This window comes from Peromyscus californicus, unplaced genomic scaffold (genome assembly GCF_007827085.1).
Source record: "Peromyscus californicus insignis strain IS unplaced genomic scaffold, ASM782708v3 Scaffold_6__1_contigs__length_162567912, whole genome shotgun sequence".
Lineage (NCBI taxonomy): Eukaryota > Metazoa > Chordata > Mammalia > Rodentia > Cricetidae > Peromyscus > Peromyscus californicus.
The window spans coordinates 73,897,133-73,914,198 of record NW_026294584.1 but is presented as its reverse complement, the minus strand read 5'-3'; the positions used below and the strand labels follow the sequence as shown (position 1 = coordinate 73,914,198).

At 39.7% G+C, this 17,066-nt stretch overlaps 1 protein-coding gene across 9 annotated transcripts in view; it reads left to right on the top strand.

The window, feature by feature from the left end:
- The window catches only part of Pde1c (phosphodiesterase 1C), a 621,274-nt gene that overhangs the window by 411,495 nt on the left and 192,713 nt on the right, over window positions 1–17,066 (top strand). For all 9 annotated transcript variants that reach the window (XM_052720608.1, XM_052720605.1, XM_052720604.1 and 6 more), the window contains 4 exons: window positions 1,088–1,216; window positions 9,670–9,771; window positions 10,319–10,439; window positions 15,685–15,766. In XM_052720608.1, the coding sequence (XP_052576568.1) occupies window positions 1,088–1,216; window positions 9,670–9,771; window positions 10,319–10,439; window positions 15,685–15,766 (434 nt within the window). The remainder of the gene's footprint in view (window positions 1–1,087; window positions 1,217–9,669; window positions 9,772–10,318; window positions 10,440–15,684; window positions 15,767–17,066) is intronic.

Here is a 17,066-nt window from a genome sequence, read left to right as displayed (position 1 = left end):
GTGGGTGGGGTAACTGCATGGAGCTTGCTTAGAGACCAAGAACAAGTGCAGTCAACCCACTGGAAAACCTGTAAGTCATGGGAGGTAAACAGGAGCTTAGTGCCACAAAGTACACACATCTACCAATATCTAACTTCGGAATTAAATTCAAACATTGACACATTGGCCCTCAGCAAAGCTTTGTCTAGTTCACCTGAACACAGGTTATCCCCGTTTAGAAAACTGTGTGGCCAGACCCTTTCTTCCTTGATAGATCACATGTTAAGCCTAAGATTTTTAAGGTGTACTAGACTTTTCCCCAGTTTGGTCAGCAGCGGGTAGGTGTTGTCTTCAGACATATCAGTCCTGTTGTCAAAAGACCTCACTTCCATCACAGTCCTGTGACTTGGTTGTTCTGGGACTCTGAGATGAAACTTCCTATCTATAGGATGGTACGCTAGCTGAGAAACAATGAGCTCTGATAATCCAAGCTTAAATTAACCTGGAGATATTAGAATGATGTACAGTCCTATGTTATGTAACATTCAACTACAGAATAGTCTTTGAGGATATATACAAATTATATTCTCTGCTTTCAACTATCCATGTATGGCATTTCTATGAAAAAACAATTTAAGATCAAGTTTTAGAGTCACCTTGCAGATAGTAACCACCAGGTGATATGTACTTAGAGAATTACAACTAAAATAAATTAACCAGGATATTGATTGAATTACATAAAAATTTAAAAATTAAAGTTATTCTAGAAATCCTAAGAAAGCTTAATACATTGACATTTTTAAAAGTCATTTTTGCCACTGGTGCAGGTAATTGAGGTCTCGCTATAAATAAAGCAGGTTTTGGCATGCTAAAGCTGAATGTCACACATGGCACACCCACATACTGATAGTAAAGTTCTTTTCTTGTATCTACTGACAATGTTATCATAATGTAATGTTAGTTTGAGCTGTTGGTGACTCAAATGGCATGGGGACAAGATCATTTCTAAGAACAGGAAAGAGTGACAGCATACCAAAACTTGTCCGAGTGAGCAGAAGGAATCTCAGCTATGCCCAACCTGAAGGAGTTTGTGTGTCTCTCCGTCCAGGTCGGATCCAGCTATCCTGTACAATGACAGATCTGTACTGGAGAATCACCACTTGAGTGCAGCCTACCGCCTTCTGCAGGAAGACGAGGAGATGAATATTCTTGTCAACCTCTCGAAGGATGACTGGAGGTAATATGAAATGACAGATTTGGAAGCCAGAGGGGAAGTGTGGACAGATGGGGTATGCTGCTACTGAAGAAATACACCCTGCATAAACTCCATACTGCTCTCTCACATAAAGTGCCCCAAAGCTTGCTAACTTGGCTTTTCACATCTTTATAAAGACTGGCTGTATCATTTCTATCTTCATTTTTGTTTTGTATTTTCTTATTTTGTTTGGGTACAATTTTGTCAGAAAAAGATAAGTGATACTCTTTTTCCTTTCTGGTGCGATCTTTAGCTTCCTTTGCTCTTCCCATCTCCAGCTTGGTCTGAGCTGCTGACACAGTCAGGGTCTGAACCTCTGGGACCTGGAATAAGGCAGACCTATCAGTTGACACTAGAGCACATCCACACACAAACACAGGCATCCTTGTTTGTCTTTAACCCTGAATTGTTGGTGATCATGTGCAAAGTAACATAAATAATAGGATTGGCTTAAACCATTTGGACATAGCCTCTGATTAATACATTATAAAATTGAGTGATTCAAACCACATAGGTGAATTAATGACACAGTCAATTTAGTCCCTTGAAATTAGTTCAGTGAAGTATGTGTACTCACCACCTGTCTTAGTTAGGGTTTCTATTACTGTGAAGAGGCACCATGACCATGGCAGCTCTTATAAAGGAAAACATTTCATTGAGGTGGCAACTTATATTTTCAGAGGTTTAGTCCATTATCATCATGGCAGGGAGCATGTCAGCATGAGAGCAGACATGTGCTAGAGAGGGAGCTGAGAGTCCTTCATCTTACACAGTCAGCAGGAAGTAGTCTCAGACACTGGGCATGGCTTGAGCTTATATGAGGCCTGAAAGCCCACTCCCACAGTGATACACTTCCTCCAACAAGGCTGTACCTACTCCAACAAAGCCACACCTCCTAATAGTGTCACTCCCTTTGAGGGCCATTTTCTTTCAAACCACACATTCCACTCCCTGGCCCCCAAAGGGTTGTAGAAGTATCATAATGCAAAAAATATTTTCAGTCCAACTTCAAAAGTCCCCATAGAATATAAAAGTCTCAAACTTATTTAAAATCTAAAGTTTCAAGTCTCTTCTGAGATTCATGTAATCTCTTAACTGCAATCCCCTATAAAATCAAAATAATAAAACAGATCACATTCTTCCAACATATAATGGCACAGGATATACATTATCATTCCAAAACATAGGAAAGAGAGGATAGTGAGAAAATACTAGACCAAAGCAACACCAAAAACCAGCTGACTGAACTCCAAACTCTGCATCTCCATGTCTGATGTCAAAGTGTTCTTCAGATCTCTGATCCTTTCAACTTTTTTCACTGCAACATACTTTCCCTTGGGCTGGTTCCACTCACTCTTAGCAGCTTTCCTTGGACTCTGGCATCACCAAAATTGTGGGATCTCCTGGGCAATCCAGGCTTCAACTTCACAGCTTCATACAATGGCCTCTCTAGACCTCTATTCAGGGACACTCCTGACACATGCCTGGCCTCAGTGGCTCTTCTTAATCATGGAGGCAAACTCCATAGCCCCTTTCTTCTATCCTTGACTCTAAAGCCAGAACCACATGGCTGAAGCTGCCAAGTTCTGCTGCTTGATGGGGACGGAACATGGCCTTCTCATTCAATTACATCTTAATCAGCTTTCTGTTTTCCATGGTTTCCTTCACTGACTAAACTTGGCTATCCTGGAACTTGTTCTGTAGACCAGGCTGGCCTCAAACTCAGAGATCTGCCAGTCTCTGCCTCTGAAGTGCTGGGATTAAAGGCATGTGCCACAACTGCCCTGCCTAAACTTTTCTTTCATTCCTTTTCACAAGTTGGAAACAGCTGGGTAGGATCTTGCCCTGAGGTCATAACTCCCTTTATTCCATTTTTTACTGTTTATCTCCTTGAACACATGACGTAGCACCATCCTGCTTCCTGGTGCTCAGATTTTACATATTGTAATTTATCCTGCCCAGCTTCCTCTTTTTTATTATAAACCTTGATGATCATCACAACCATACAACATAGTCTATACTAGGCTGTTTTGAGATTTCCTTGGCCAATGGAATTAATCCAAAACTCTTCACTTTAACCTCAGGCATGCTCCTCAGATAGGGCAAAAGGCATCCAATTCATCAAAATATCACAAGAATGATCTATAGGGAACATACTAAAATTCTTCTCCTCTAAAACCTCTTGAGTCAGTCCCCTGCAGTTCAAATCATTCTCAGCACCACTGTCATCCATGCTCCTACTAATATGGCCCAATAAGCAGTGCTTAAAGCACTCCACTGCTTTTGGTACCCAAAGTACCAAAGTCCATATTACTGCAAATTAAAAATAATCAGGCCTATCACAGCAACACCTCGGTCCCTGGTACCAACTTCTGTCTTAGCTAGCATTCATATTGCTGCAAAGAGACACCATGACCATGGCAACTTTTGTAAAGGAAAACATTTAATGGGGTGGCTTACAATTCAGAGGTTTAGTCCACTATCAGCATGGTGGGGCATGGCAGCATACAGGAAGACATAGTGATGGAACTGGGAGTCCTACATCTTGACTTGCAGGCCACAGTAAGTGTTCTGAGACATAGGATGCAGCTTGAGCATATTTGAGACCTCAAAGCCTGCCTCCACAGTTGACATACTTCCTCTAAAAAAAACACACTTACTCCAACAAGGCCATACCTCCTAATAGTGCCACTCTCTTTGGGGCCATTTCCTTCAAACCACCATACCATTTATATCTGTGCCTCTTGCCACTGTTACTGCAAAGAAAATAAAACATTGAGGAGAACAGAAATAATCATGTATCTGAGATATCAGAAAATCTTTTTGGACTATCTTATATAAACACAGTAATGGTGGGAAGCTAGAGTAAGAACAGCACTCAGCCTAAACAGAAAGGCAGAAATAACAATCTTACTGAAGAAATCCATAAAATTACAAACAACAGAAAAAAGTAACACAGCTAAAATCTAGTTCTTTGAAAATAACAACAAAATTTATAAGCTTCTAACTTGACTGAGATAGAACGTATATTGCCATTGTCAGATTCTATATATTTCAAATATATAAGAAAATATCATAATATTATTTCATCATGTTTGAAAACTTTGATTAAAGAAACAAATACTTTGCAAAATACAATTTACAAAACCTCACAAAAGATAAAATAGATAATTTTAATATTCCTCTACCTATTAAACAATTGAGTTTACCGTCAAAAATCTTCACATCAGGAAACCTCCATCCTTGGATATTCTCTCTAACAAAGTCTTTGAAAACACAAAAAAGAGATCATCCCAATGTTATGCAAATTATTTGAAAATATTGAAAGAAGAAAGTATTTTCTAATTTGCCTCATGAGACATAATTTTAAACACTTTTTTTTTTATAAAACCATCACAAAATGAATCTTGGGGACTATTAAACCCCATGAATATAAGTGCATCAATCCTTGTTAAATATTGCCATTTAAAATAATGTTATGTAAAAAGCCTGATTTGGATAGTGTGGTTAATTTTGCATCAACTCAAGTTGGCCACAGTGAGTCTTGATATTTCTTTGAATAGCATCCAAGCTCTTTCCATGAGTCTGTTTTTAGTTGAAGCTAACTTATAAATAAGTAGACTCAGTAAGGCAGACTGTCATTCCTAATATTAGGAGGCCTCACATAAGGAGCTGAGGGTTAGACTAAATACATAAAAGGTTCACTCCCTCCCCCAAGTAAGATCAAATTCTTTCCTCCTGGGTTTGAACTGAAACCCTCTTCCTGAATCTTGAGTCTACTGTCTTTTGACTGGAGCGTATCGTTGACCCTAAAGGTCTTCAGCTTGCTGACTGCTCCAGCTGACCTTGGTCTTGTCAACCTTCATAAGTCTGTAGGTTAGTTCCATGGCTGGGGATTTAGGTCAGTTGGTAGAGTGCTTGCCTATCATGAATGAAGCCCTGGATTTGATCCCTAGAACTGTATATAATTGGACTTCTTGTACCTACCTGTAGTCCCAGCACTGGGAAAGTGGAAACAGGAGGATAAGAATTTCAAAGTCATCTACCCCTGCATAGAGAAGTCACAGCCAGTCTTGGATATAGGAAACCCTGTCTCATAAACAAACATAAATTTTATAATGAATGTTTATATGTAAATATACATAAATGTATTTGTGTTATATTGGATAACCCTGATAACTACAGAGAATTTATTCCAAGATGCATGGTTAATTTGGCACTCTAAAATAAATTTTTAAAAATTGTCATATTAAAAACAAATAAGCAAGCAAAGAAAGCCAGTTGTTGTTGATACATGCCTGTAATCCCAGCACACTGGAGACTGAGGCAGGAGGAGTTGGAATCCTGAGTTGGAATCCATACTGAGATATTTCAGGCCAGCCAGAGCCATATAGTGAGGCATCCACTCAAACAAACAAACAACAAAACCCAAAAACAAACGATGTGGTCATTTCAATAACTATATCCAAACATTTGACAAAAGTCATTACTTATCAAGTAAAAACTCTCTTCCAATGAGAAACAAAAAGGAGCCTATAGCGTCTCAGCTGGATAAGGCAGCAGTGTAAAGCCATAGCTAGCATCAACCTTCATGGTGAAAGCTGAACACTTCTGACTGAAGACGGGGCACCAGATTAGGATGCCTGATCTTACATTAAACAACATAAAGTGTTTCTGTAAGCAAATGAGATCTGATTGCACATAAAGCCTTAAGACTATTATGGCAACTACTAAAACTGATAATGAATTTAATGAGACCACTAAATACGAAGTTAATGTAAAAAATAATAGACTAGCAGCTAGCCACTAGGAAATTACATTTGAAATTCTTGCACAAGGTAGGAGATAAAAGATCAGAGTTGTTGAAATCAGTGTGGAAACGTCTCAGAAGACTAAGAATAGAAAAACTATATGATTCATCTCTCCCACTCCTGGGATGCAGTCTTGAAGAAGTACATGAGAATAGCACAGAGACACCTGCACACCCATCTTTATTTGTGACTGTGTTCACAGGAGTCAAGCTATGAGTCATCCTGGACACCCATCTTGGATGAATGATTGGATGAATGAGTAAAGAAAATGTGGTCCATGTACACAGTGAACTTTTTATGACGTTCATTAGTTTGTAAAAGGTTGGTGGGTACATATGTGCCACAATGCACCATGTTCTCTTCTTCCACAATGTGAGATCGAACTGAGGTGGTTTTACCCACTAAGCCAGGGGTTCTCAACAGGTGGGTCACAATACCTTGGGGGATGGAATGACCCTCTCGCAGGGGTCAAATATCATATATCCTGCATATCAGATATTTACATTACAATTCATAACAGTACCAAAATTACGGTTGTGAAGTAGCAATGAAGTAACTTTATGGTTGGGATCACCTCAACATGAGGAACTGTATTAAGGGTCACAAAATTACAAAGGGTGAGGACCACTGAACTAAGCCATCTTGCCAGCCCCTACAGTGGAGTTTTATTCATTCACAAAGAAGGATGAAATTATGACATTTATAGAAAAACAGTTGAACTGGAGGTCATCATGTTAAATTAAATAAACCAAACTCAGAAGATAATGAATTTTTCTCTTGTCTGCAGAATCTAGATTAGGTCAACACACATGTGACATACAGGCAGAATGAGGACTCCTCAGGAAGAGGAGGGGGGAGGAGCAAGAAGGGAGGAGGGGTGAAAGCAATCTAAGTGCAGAGATATTTATGCACATACAGCTATACTGAAAGCTATTACTTTGTACGCTAATTAAAACCTTTTAGTGGGAACGTCAGAGGTCAATGTTGGGTGTCTTCCTCTACTGCTCTCCAGCTTGTTTTTTGAGTCAGTGTCTCTACCTTGAACCTGGAGGTCACTTATTGTTAGTACTGACTGAACAGCAAACTCTGCGGATCCTCTTGTCCTGATCCCTGTCCCTCAGTGCTAGGTTACAAATGTGTCCTGCTACACCCCACACTCAGGTCCTCATGCTTGCCTGGCAAGCACTGTACCCACTGAGGTATCTCCTCAGACCCCTCACCATTGGATTTTTGATAAAGGTGTTAAGTTGAATCAGTGGGGAAAGGAAACTATTTTCAGCAAATGGTGTTAAAACAAGTGGGTGTCTATGGAAAACGATAACTTTGACTCTTACTTCAAACCATACTCAAAAATCAGCTCAAATTTTGTCATAAAATAGAGCGTAAAAACCTAGGCAGGCTGAACAGCGGTGAGGATTTCACAGGAAAGCACAGCAATGTCTTCAGGACATGCGGAGTTCTTAGAGCACAAAAGGCAAGAGGCATTTTTTTTTAAATAAAAATTTTAATTTAATAAAAATTAAACTTGTTGGAAGGTACCGAATTGATCTAAGCCACAAAACTGGAGAAATGTGGATGCTGTGCATATTCTATTGGGGTTTGTATCAGAAGCATAATGTACCTTGACAACTCAATAATGAGAGTTTTTAAAGAAGCACCCCTCCTTTAAAAAGTAAAAAGTAATTGAAAAACGGTTCCCTAAAAGATGATACACAAACAGTAAAAGCACACGAGTGGTTCTCAGCAACAGTATCTGGTCAAGGAAATGCAAATAAAAACCACAATGAGCTACCCCTTCACACCCACTGGATGGTTAGCATTAAAGGCTGACAGAAGGCAAGAAAAGAAACTAGAACTTTAACACGCTTGTCAAAAATGTGAACTTAAACAGTCATTTTGCAAGGACTTTGGCAGGATTTTTATGCAGTTAAATGCTCAGGTGCCTAACCAAACAGCCCTTCTGTTTCTGGATATTTGCTCTAAAGCAAAGAGGCCATGTCCGTATAAAGACCTGCACATGGATACCCAGGGACAGTTTGTTTGTATTCACCCTAAACTAGTGTAGAATACACCAAATACACATCAGCTGTTAAGAGGATAACACACTGCAGTGGCTGGGATACCTTTCATCTGGAAACAGCAAGGAAGTATGGGTGACCTACTCTACCATAAGCGGCAAGTCCTTATGCCTAGGAAAGGAACTCAGACAAAAAGATTACATTTAGTTTCATATACATGTAAGTATGTATATGTGCATATGTATAATGCATGTAAAATATTGTGTATATGTATATGTGTATAACATGCTTATATGTTTGTCATTTCAGTGCACATTCATATACATTAACATTACAAGCATATATACATGCATACACATTATATACATACATATGTACAAGTAGAAAGTGGAACTGCCCGGCAGTAATGAAAATATTTGTTATGAATGTAATGGTGTTTTCAAAGGCTTATTCAGCTGCTAAAACCAGTTGAATCATGCTGTTCCTATAGGAGCAGTTTATTCTGAGCTAAGTTATACCTCAAAGCAGTTGTTAGTTCAGTATAGCATCTAGCAGCTTTCAGCTGTTCAGGGGAGGGGGAAATAACAGGAAAATTCGGGGTTCAGAAATCATTCTATATGATGCTAAAATATAGACACATGGCAGGGGCATTTGTCAAGTCCTGTGGAACTGTGCAATATGATGAGTGAGCCCTAAATAAGCTCTGGACTTCATTTAATAAATGTTTGTTTGGTTTTTGGGTTTTCAAGACAAGGTCTCTCTGTGTCATCCTGGCTGTCCTGGAACTCACTCTATAGACCAGGCTGGCCTCAAACTCACAGAGATCCACCTGCCTCTGCCTCCCGAGTGCTGGGATTAAAGGTGTGCGTCACCATTGTCTGGCTCATTTAACAAATGTATTGACATTGGTTATCTGTTGTAACTCATGAACCCCACATAAGCACAGAATGTTTATGATTAGGAAAACTGCAGCAGAAAGGATGTACCCTTCTCCATTTTTCTGTGAACTTAAAAGTACTTTAAAAAATAAAGCCTGTTTTTAAAATGTGGACTGCGTAACGTACCCAACAAATTATCAGTCTAGTTTCTAGGATTATTTCAAGTTAGTTTTATCTTAAAAATGAATTCAACTGAGAAGTGAACACTTAAATTCAGATTTCAGCTTCACTGTAACTTTCCCGGTAGGCTTAATTTTCCAAATGACAGATGTATCATGTTCTTTTGTAAAGACTTATTTTATTTGTAAATTCTATGCATGTATGTGTGTCTGTGCATGGGTATGCTCACATGAATGCAAGTGCTCAGTGAGGTGATCTACCTGATGTGGGTGCTTAGAATGGAACTCAGGACCTCTGCAAAAGGATTAAATACTCTTAACTACTGAGCAATCTCTCTAGCCTCCCCTCCCCTATCATATTCTTAATAAATTGTTCCTTCATCCTTAACCTTCATTTATATCCCACTTCATAAAAATTCCACTAAAAAGACTGACATTAGATTTGAAATGCTGAAATAATTAACTGATTTTGAGTAAATGTGGCAAAAAATAACTTGGATTTTCGTTTTCTTTGTTTTCATGCCTTTTCCTCATGGGTGTCCCCAAAAGGGAGTTTCGAACTTTGGTAATTGAGATGGTAATGGCCACGGATATGTCCTGTCATTTCCAGCAAATCAAAGCCATGAAGACAGCCCTGCAGCAGCCAGAAGCGTGAGTAGCCTGTGACATTATGTTGTCATAGGGCTTAGTCTAAAATTTGCATATTTTATACATTTACAACACATCACCTTCAGGATAATGGTTGGGTTATCTCAGAAAGTAGTGATGTCTGGAGCAAAGAGCTTGAACATCATACAGCATCTCACAGTTAGAGGTTTATCAGAATCAGAGTCGGAGTAAATATAAGACACAGTACCAGTTAGCTGCAATTACTATCATTACCCTATTAGTAATTAAATGATCAAAGGTCTGATGAATGTAGAGGTAACTAAAGAAAGAAAGTATTGTCTAGATTTTTGTTGTCTGGTTGAAAAATGAAGCCATTCTGTAAACTGGTTAAATGAGAAGGGCCTTACTCAGTAAATACTGAATGTTCGTTCATCAGTGTGGTGGCAGTACTTACAGGCAGTTCACCTTTTCCTTATTTCGGTGTCCATTGGGTTTTCTGTGGACAAGCAGAGGTGATTTTAAAGATTTTTGAAGCTCCCAGTGTTTGAGGCCTGTGGTCACTGTGTGCTTCCGTGTGTTGGGTTTGCAGAATTGAAAAGCCAAAAGCCTTATCCCTGATGCTGCACACAGCAGACATCAGCCATCCTGCGAAAGCATGGGACCTGCACCACCGCTGGACCATGTCTCTCCTGGAGGAGTTCTTCAGACAGGTACCTTGTCTCTTGCCGCTCACCAGGGCTGGCACAGGATAATTTGGGAATTGAATATTTCAGCACCTCTCTGGCAGGGACAATGGAGGATATAGTTATTTTCTTTGAAGAAGGAGGCTTTTCTCGGTTGTTTTTTTTCTGTATATGTAATGCTTGACTTTTACCTAAATTCTGATTCTTAAGACATTGTGAAATGCGTTCTCTCTTAGGCATTTCTGCTTAGAAGAAATGTGTTTCCTTGTGGCAGTCTCTTGTCTAAGTGTCATTCGAAAAGGACTTTTCTTTTCTTTTTTTTTTTCCCCTCATCAGTTAACAAAAGTGTTATTTTGGTATCTCCCTGTGGGACTAAGTTAATAATCTTTGACTCATGTCTCTTATTATTGGATAGGTTGTGTGTTTTGATGGATGAGCCATGACACAATGTTCCAAAACTAAGATATGGCAACTCAGAGTCAAGAAATCACTAGGAATTATTGTTCAAGTGCATTTAAATTTAGTGACACTTTCAATTCGGAGTCGTGTTATCTGTAAAAATAGACAGTCTTTAATGAGTATGCATTGCTTTAAGACAAATACAAATATGTAAATATAACAGAATAAAAGAAAGAAAGCAAGTGCATGTCACCAAGACAGAAGTCTTTGAGGTTAGGGTTAGTTCTCCAGCCTGACATGGATGCTGGCCTCGCCTTGAGAAGAGCTGCCACACGGATACCTGCTTTGAGACGTGAGGTCCTGAGGCTCAGTCAATAAAATGTAGATTACAGACCTCAGTTACTGTTAGTTCATATTAGTAAATGACCTCAGCTAATTCTTGTTCATTCAAAAGGGGAAGCGCGCCGGGTGGTGGTGGCGCACGCCTTTAATCCCAGCACTCGGGAGGCAGAGCCAGGCGGATCTCTGTGAGTTCGAGGCCAGCCTGGGCTACCAAGTGAGTTCCAGGACAGGCGCAAAGCTACACAGAGAAACCCTGTCTCGAAAAACCAAAAAAAAAAAAAAAAAAAAAAGGGGAAGCGCACAACATGGGTTTTGAGAACTCTAACTCCCATAAAACAGCACTTAATACCACGTCTTACCATTGGTCCCTCAAATGACTAAGGATAGGTTCTTTCGCTGAGCCACAGTTCATTTTCTGTTGCTATAATACCATACCTGAGATGAGATAATTTGTAAAGAATAGAGATTTATTTAGGTCATGGCTTTGGAACCTAGAACTCCATGAGCCTGGCACTGGCATCTGGTAAGCACACTTGTTGGGGGCATCACAGTGCTAGCTCTGGTCACTCTGCTTTAAAGTCAATGACACCTTCATGGGGTATTAGTGACCCACTCTCAAGATCTTTTCTAAACAGTGTTATCTCCCAAAGACTTCGCCTCTAAATACTATTACCATATGACCTTGAGGAGTAAGTCTCCACCATCTTAGCTGTGGGGACACACTTGCACACTGGTTACCTTGGGCTTGGGTATGAAAGTCTCCTAATGCTCTTAGTTTGAATGGGGAAATAATTGCACAAAAATTATATGTATTTTTTCTTTCTAAAACTGTACACATTGTCCAGTAGTAGTGGGACTAGAGTTAACAGTCGCTAAAGCCCCAAACTGTCCATTGGAGCTTTATTCCAACTGCTTTGCAGTCCGGGACTAACTCACCCTTCTAATTCCCTTGTCTTTTGGGTTGCTTGTGTTTTTTTTTGGGGGGAGGAACAGAAAAGATTCAGGGTAAGTTTGGACAAATATTCTTAAGAACCTTTCAGCATCGAATATCCTGTGTTCTCTTCAGTGTGTCCATGGGTGCCACTCCTCATATGCACAACCACCCTTATACCAAGCTCGTGTGCCCTGACTTTATATAGGAAGTCTCCTTTGCACACTTGTTACGTGGTCTCCAGAGAAATTCCCAGGCTCTATGATAAGTAGAGTGGAGTGAAGTATGGGCATGGGAGGGGCTTAAATGACACAGTTGTGACCCTGATATGCATACAAGGCCAACCGACTACAAATTTATCATCATTCAGGGCTTACGTTAAGCAATTTTTAAATGGCTGGTTTTCTAACAATAACATGAGACATTTCTATAAATACTCACCTTCTCCTTCTTCATATGCTCCCTTTGATGTAGTTTTGTAAAAATACCTCCATCATGTTAGTAATATTCAGTCTGTGGCCAGTGGACAGATCATGGCTAACTCACATAAGTTTGATATATTGAAGTAATTCCTGTTTTGAATTATGAGAGTGTGTGAATTACTTAATTAAGTGAACATTATTTCCTCACCATAAAGGAAATCTGGTTTGCATACATACACACACAGACTCAAATGGAATGAAAATGTTCTAGGGGCAGTATGGAAATAACCATACTGAATTTCTTGGCCTATTAGGATTGGTGTGTTAATTCACTGGACTTGAACTGGTTTTAGTGAATGTAATTCTCTGTAATATTTTTATTGTCTTAACCCAGATGCCAAAGCATAGCTGGTAACCCATGAAACTCGGAGTAATGCTCCTCCAGCTCTCAATGATAACTTCGAAACTGGACAGTTCACATGGGAAATCCCATAAAGCCTTTTAAGATTACATTCAGAAAGTTGGGCTATATTTCAAAATAACAGGATAGCTAAGCCCTTGTGAATATAGGTAGGCATCCTTGCTCTTCTATAGGATGGAGTGCCATCTTCAGCTTCATAACCATATTCTGCAGGATCCACGCCACAGCCTCAGGGTGCTTTCAAATGAAACACTGACTTTGAAAAGAAAAAAAAAAAGATGTCTGCCTTGGTAAATCCATTTCATTCTGAGAAGCTTCGAGGTTCATTTTCTTTGTATCACTGTGTACTTTTACAGTTTGGAAACATCTCACAACTCTTTTCCTTTCTTCTGTGTCTGTGGGGGTTTCCTTGTTTGTTTTATTTCATGTGCATTGCTGAGTGTTTTCCCTCTCTCCCCTACAAGATTGTGTTATTTTAGTATTTCTTTCTTCTTCAGCACAGCGATCCTGTTTGCATCTTTACTCATCTCATTTACTTTTATTTTTCTAACTCCCTGAGTTCAATGCTCACTTCATTTGCCTTTGTTTTTCTGTTTATTTAGAAAACAGAAACTGAGAAGTGTTTGTTTATTGATGCTTCTGACACACTGTGCTCCAAAGCAGTCTTTAGTAATTAGTCTTTAAATTTGCTTTTCATTTTTCTTTTAACCAAGAGTTACCTCACATAGAATATTTTCAAACTTTTCTGTATTTTTTTGTGATATGTTTCTTCACTTAAGAGATTCCAAATTACTTTGTTTTTATTGACCAAATAATTTCTTATTTTTTATTTGGAGCTTAAATTAAATGTATGCATACAGTACCTTTGTGCTTGTCTGTGGATCATGGAAGATTTCTGTGTCTTATTTCAGCATCCAGTCAAAAGACTATCAGATGTGTCTATATGATAGTAAATCTTCTCCACTGTGACAAGACATCTGAGAATATGAATGTAAAAGAGGGAAGGTATATGTGGGCTCCTGGTTGCAGAGGTTTCAGTACATGATTAACCTGCTCCATTGTGTTTAGGTCTGTGGCAAGACAGAAACATTGTGGCATACTGTCAGGGAAAAAGAATACTGCTCCCCGACTGGCGACCAGGAAGCCAAGAGAGCCAGAGAAGAAAGTTCTGAGGACACGAGATATATACCCTTTAGAGATGAGGCCCTAGTGACTCACTTCCTTTAAACCATTCAGCTCTGAACTTGTCAGGACTGGGTCCATTGTACCAGCTGGGGACCAAGTTGTCAACACATTTTATATTCAGCCATTCAGTGCCTTCTTCACTGTGCCAGTTAAATAACTTAGATTTTTATATATCACTTTAAAATATGTGAGCTGCCATGGGCTGGCAGGTGTTTCTATTGTTTTTTCTTTCTATGCATTAGACTTTTTGCTCCATAAATGCTGCTTCTATGTCATTTGGTTGTTGGCTCTTTGTAGGCATTAGGCTCTTGTAGTATGCAATAGCACTGATCAATATAAAGCCTCTTAAAAATTTACCTGGTGCTTTTGCTAGAATTCTTATCTGACTCCTTGGTGGCATTACTTAGAAATAAGCATTCAGATGTTGGGACAGTCTTGGCTGCAGGCTATGAGGGTTTCTGAGTGCTATTAATACAATGGTAATGTTCATTACAATTAGAGTAGGCTAGCTAGAACAAATTCACTCCATGTTTCTCAAAGCTCGACTTCAAATATGGCTTTCTCTATGGCAGCAGTAATTCTTTAGTAGTTCTTGTGTTTGCCTATATGTCTTTTTGTCATTTTGCTTCATCATAAGCCCTTTAGGTTTGGACTGTTATCCACATTTAACAGATGGAAAGTTGTGAAATAGCAAAGGACAGTGACCTTCCTAGGACCATACACAACAGCAATAAGGCAGGATTCAAGCACAGACTGGTAGCCATTATCCTGAGTGAGTTTCTACCTAAAAAAAAAAAAAAAAAAAAAAAAAAAAAAAAAAAAAAAAAAAAGGAAGAACACAGTTCACTGACAGATATGAGGAGATATATTCTTCTCCTTCCTCTGGACATGACAGAAAGATTGAACTTGAATTTCATGTTTTTAAAAGCCATCTCCATCAACAGTTAGATGTCCCATAGTGCTTGTATTAGAGTGGTACTTTTGGGTTCCATGAAAAATACTTTGTCCAAACAGTTATGCTGTACTGTTGTCTAATAACTGGTCCTTTCTGGTCCACTTTTCACTGTAAATCAAGTGTTAGGACAGGAAACACAGAAGCACGTACTTCCTTTGTATGTGGCTTTAGGTAATGTTAAGGGACAAACCCACATCAGTCAGCTTGAATTTCCCTTTTGAACATGACTCACCACTGGGGGTTCAGAGGCTAGAAGAGGGCCGTAGGTAGCTGCAGGAACACTGTGGAGAGCACAGCCATTCTGACTGTGATGTTGGCTCTAGGCCATAGGACACATGGACTGCTGCCTGGTTTTCCATGGGGAACCTATTGCTGCCCAGTGAAGCTTTCTTTGGGACAGCATGAGACTTTGCATTCAGAGGGAATGATTGCTCTCCGGAAGCCACCACTTCTTGGTGTCTTTTGTTTAGAGGAGCAGGCCCACCAGGACTTATTACACAATGTAATTGTAATAATTAAAATAAAGATAAGTGGCCTAAGTGGTAGCTGAGGTTGCTAAATAAAATCTGGGCAGCTCAGCCTGTTCTTTTGTTTACTGTGACCTTCTGTTTTTCTAGGGTGACAGAGAAGCTGAGCTGGGGCTGCCGTTTTCTCCTCTGTGTGACAGAAAGTCAACCATGGTTGCTCAGTCACAAGTGGGTAGGTATTTGCCAGCTGCTTTGAAGGAGCATCAGATGGCATATCTGTGGCGGGCAGGGCTGCTGCTGTGTTCGGGGATCCCAGCTGGGGCTCTGGCTCACTGCTGCCAACCTTTGGCAGGGTGAAGTGATATCATTCTCTCTGGACTATGGCTTGTTCTGGGGGGACATTAGACAGAGAAACTTTGGAGTCCCCATCATTCTTGCCAAAAGGAAAGAGGGCTTCAACTTTCTGAGGAAATGGCCATGCAGGGCATACTGTAGTTGGGGAGCCCGTTTTGCTTCAGTGCCCCTACTGTGCTTCAACACTGGAAGTCACACCCTATCATTCTCCCCGCTTTTTTTTTTTTTGAAATCCAAAACAGGGTTTCTCTTTGTAGCTCTGGATGTCCTGGAACTTGCTCTGAAGACCATGCTGGCCTCAAACTCAGAGATCCGCCTGCCTCTGTCTGCCAAATGCTGGAATTAAAGGAGTGTGCCACTACTGCCTGGCTATCTCCCTTTCTTGATGGTTCTTCTGTCCAAGTTTAGGACTCTCCTCCTTCCTAAGAGGCCTCTCTTAAATTGTTTTTGTTTCCTCACTCCTTTTCTTTGGTACAAAAAAAAAAGAAAAAGAAAGAAAGGAATCACCATAATAGATGTATTACAAAAACCCTCAGCTGTGGGAGAGGGAAACAGTGTCACATGTTACACATAAAATAAATGTCGTGAGTGAACTCTACTTTAGAAGAGACTGTGATCACTCAAAAATAAATTTAATAAGCAATTACTGCCTTTTCTTCTTGTCCATTTTGGAGGAGAGATAGGGTCTCCTATAATCCAGGCTGGGCATAAACTGGCCATTTACCTAAAGCTAACCTTCAACTCAGGCTGGCTATGAACTGGCTGTATAGCTAAGGACCTTGGCCTCCTGACCTCCTGACCTTCCTGCCTTTGACTACCAGGTGCTAAGATTGAGAATGTGTGCCACGGTGCCTGGTAACTGCTTGAGCTTTATGTGATCATTCATTGTTTTATTTGTTTTATGATATGCCTTGGGTTCCTGTTGGGTACTGGGTAGAGCTAGGAATTATAATAGATGCCATGAAGTCAAAAATTAACTATACATGGTACCTGCTTTTAAAGATTTTATTAAACCAGTATTAGACAGTGGGCAAGATGTTAGGAAAACAAAGTGTGCTAGCACATTATGCATGTTAAAGAAAGAATTCTTAACATTTTAAAATGGAATACACAGACAGTATGAGAACCATTAGAGTCAGGTGGTCCACACAGACTTATTAAGGGGTAATGTTTGAGCT